Here is a 3,520-nt window from a genome sequence, read left to right on the forward strand (position 1 = left end):
TTCACTACATCCTGAGCTATAGCGTCCCTATAATAAATAACCAAATTCCATAGTGTGTAAAGAACCAAAAAGCATTCCCGGCTTACTGAAGTCCCCCACCTCGTGACAGACATGTGGCTAAAGCTAAAACTTCCTGATGAGTTATGCTTATTTTATTTCATTTAAAATGCATTGGTGTTTTAGACAAAATTATACAAACATTACAAAGCAGGAAGGAATTGGGTCCCATTTTCTCCCCTCCCCCGCCCCCCCGTGTAATTTTAGGGATCGTATCACAAACCAAATGGAGCAATCACTAAAACCCCACAGCAGGAAATCCCACCCTTTAGTGTGTAATTATATTACATTTGCAAAAGTGACTGTTCTTTCTGAAACTTTCATATTTCGCATGATCTGAACTTTGCACTTTTCCCTTTATCTGGGGGCACGGTGTCACGGTGTACAAATTTTATTTTCCCGTTGTTGGTGGTGGTTTGTTATTGATTTTTAAATGTTCTTCACAACTCTTTTTAAACTCAACTCTAAGGGTGGCTGCACCAGTCCTCTTAAGTCGGAGGCTGACAGCTCACGACTGACAGGGGCCCTGGAACGCCCGCTCCTCCCCAGTTGCGCTCGCAGGACTCCTGCAGGCAATCGACTTTTGTTAGAGCGTCCTCGACTCCACATCCACGATCGCTGAAATCCTGCTCCGGGTTTTCGTGCAGCCCGCGTGATTGACACATGATATCACCGGGGGCGGGTCCCGGCGTGGAGGTGGAGGTGGCGGCGACGCTGAAATGCTGCGGAGCCCGCGCGCGAGTGCTCAGCACGCAGGGGTTTGCGGCGGCCCCGCAGCTAGAGCTCTGCGGGCTAAGGAGCGGCTGCGGGCGGCGTGCATGTGTCGGGAGGACCGGCCCCAGGCTCTGCACTAGGTAAGAGCCTTCCCCTCCCGCCGAGGACCTGGCAAGATCAGGTGAGAATGGTGCTTTATTTTATTTTATTTTATTTTCGAGGAGCTGGACGTTTTCGGAGCTGGCTCTAGCTCCGTGCCCGGCGCTTTGCGGTCGGCCCTGCAGCGAGTTCCGTAGCCAGGCAGCGAGTTACGCGTGTGCGAACGCGGGCTGGCACCGCCGCGCACCCGCGTGTCTGTGCGCATTGTTGGGGACCGACTCGCCGGGCGCTCGTGCCAGACCTGACTTTTCCCGTCCCTGCGTGCGGGCTTGCCTCGCGCAGACGCGTCGCTTGGACGCGCTTTGGACTGCGGGGCATTCCGTGGGGGCAAAACGTGCACGGCCGTGTGTGTCCGGGGCTCGTGGCTGTCCATCTCGGCGAGCAGGACAGCGTCCCGGGCTGGCAAGGGACTCACGTGTTTCTGTCTCTGCTCGTCTGCAGCCGGCGTGGCGACTGCGGGGACGCGGACCTGCGGGGACCCGAGAGCCCGGGACGACGCCGGGCCGCGCGCCTGACGACCGGGACGGGACGGTGCTGTGGAGCGGGCGCCGCGCGCACCCGGCGGATGTCCCCGAGCCGCCCTCGGCCGCCGCCAACCGCGGAGAAGCGCCCCTGCTCGGGGGCCGCCGAGGCCGCAGCACGGGCCATGCGCGCCCGGCCGCCCCGCCGCGCTTGATGCGGCGCGCGCTCCGCCCGCTCGGCGCCCCCGGCCGGCGCCGCGGAGGCCGAGGTGAGTGCGGGCGGCAGGTGCGGGCCGGGGCGGGCCGGGCGGTCCTGGCGGTCCTCGCGCAGCCCGTGCCAAGCGCGCGGCACCCGATGGCGCTGGAGACCCAGCGCCCGCCTGTGCTCGGAGCGCAGTGCCGCGGGACGCGGGGAGAGGGCGCTGCCTCCTCCCGCCCGCGAGCTGTTTTCATTCATAACTTTACCCCGCCGGACCTGCCGCGGCTCGGTGCCCCTGAGGTCTCGGCGTGGGGCCCAAGTGCCCGACGGTGCTACCCACAGTGCTGTCCGCGCGTGCGCTCCGGCTTCGCTCTGGGCAGTTGCGGGGTGCCTAGGTGCTCCGCCTGAGCGAACTTGCTTGGGAATGCCCTGTAAAATGCGAATTAAAGCCGTGCCTAGGGGTTTCATAACTCAAACAAGCCGTTCCCACGTCTTCCTTTCTTGTGGATGAGACTTGGCATATTTAAAGTCTTTGTTATGGGGTTTTAAATTTTTTAAAAATAGATATGGCACAGGAGCAAGGATGGGCAGTTTTCCAGTGTCGTTTAGGGCTTCGGCACCACAACATGCTGTTATGGCCGTGCATCTCATGTGCGGAGAAGGTAGTTATAAGCTTAGAGGGGGCCTCCAAAAAGCTAACACATATGTAGTCTGGGGACATTAGTTAGCATCCATAGTAAACCCACGTATTCCTTAAGACTTTTTGGGTTGTTTTGATTTTCTTTGGATGTGCAGGAAAGTGCAGGGGGGGGGGCTTCTTGAATTAAGGTGCATCTGTGAGTTGGGAAGGCATTTGTGTGAAAAATATCTTAGATACCTATTGCCCAGAAACAGAAACGAAAGAGTTTGGTCTGTCTCTGGAAGAATACGTTATAAATTGGAAGCTATTTCCTTTTGACATGGACGTTGTGTTTGTTGTCTATCAGTGTATTTATTTTACGACAAAAAGCAGGTCTCTTCAGGGCTTGTGAAAATCAAGGTCTGTCATGCTGATAAATGAAAGGAATTAAATATAATGTAAAAAGACCAGGGCTCCTCTCCCTGCTTTAAAGGGCTGACACTTGTGCATAAGTTATCCTTGTTTTGTGGGTGAGCCTTGATTAACAGTTAAGGAAAGCTAAGTCCACACCGTCCGGGTTGTGTTCCTTGTGGCAGAGCACTCTTCATTCTTTGTAGCTTCCTTTGCTCATCTCACAGATCTGTGTGATGAGCTAGCGTCGGACCCTGACTTCTGCTGAAAATGGCCTTTTGAGATTCCAAGTGAGCTTGGAATAGCCGGTGTTTTGGAAATTGCCTTGATTAATTTTCTCATTAATCTAAAGCTCGTAACAGCATATAAATGGCCGAGGGGCCACAGCACTAAAGCCATTCTTAATCTTTAAAAAGTAGCTGACATTTTCCTTACGTGAACTGCCAGTGAACTGACAGTGAACTCTGAGAACAGTTCCAGGGCTTACACTGAAATGCTCTTTCGAAGGCATATTTCATTTTAATTATTTGTTAGGTTTGCAAACAGGAAGACACGACTTCCTCTGCTTCTTAGAAGCTGGAGAGCAACTTCTAATTTTTAAGGCATGAGGCCTTTGCTTTCTTCCTGTGATATGGTCCTCTGCAATCTTTTTTTTTGGAGTTGGACTCTGGCCAGGCTTCTGCATCATTGAAATCAGCCGATGAAGGAGATCATTACCAGGTGGCTTGGGGAATTTGTTACTTGACAGCAGCCCTTCTCCCCCAAATCCGCTTTCTGTCGCTTATTTTCTCTCTCACTTTTCTTTAGGATTTCAGATGCATGGCAGATTTCCGCTGACTGCTGGAACTGGAGATCACTCCACATGGATTCCCCAAGTCAGCATGGCAGCCACACTTCGCT

General features: G+C 54.1%; 1 protein-coding gene across 1 annotated transcript in view; it reads left to right on the plus strand.

Moving 5' to 3' along the window:
* Positions 1 to 720: 720 nt before the first annotated feature.
* Positions 721 to 3,520, plus strand: part of LOC115030614 — a 7,409-nt gene continuing 4,609 nt past the window's right edge. Inside the window, exons 1-3 of the mRNA XM_029475186.1 lie at positions 721 to 879; positions 937 to 1,660; positions 3,428 to 3,517. Of these exons, the coding sequence (XP_029331046.1) occupies positions 721 to 879; positions 937 to 1,660; positions 3,428 to 3,517 (973 nt within the window). The remainder of the gene's footprint in view (positions 880 to 936; positions 1,661 to 3,427; positions 3,518 to 3,520) is intronic.

The sequence above is a fragment of the Mus caroli genome, chromosome 3, assembly GCF_900094665.2.
Source record: "Mus caroli chromosome 3, CAROLI_EIJ_v1.1, whole genome shotgun sequence".
NCBI classification, from domain to species: Eukaryota; Metazoa; Chordata; class Mammalia; order Rodentia; family Muridae; genus Mus; species Mus caroli.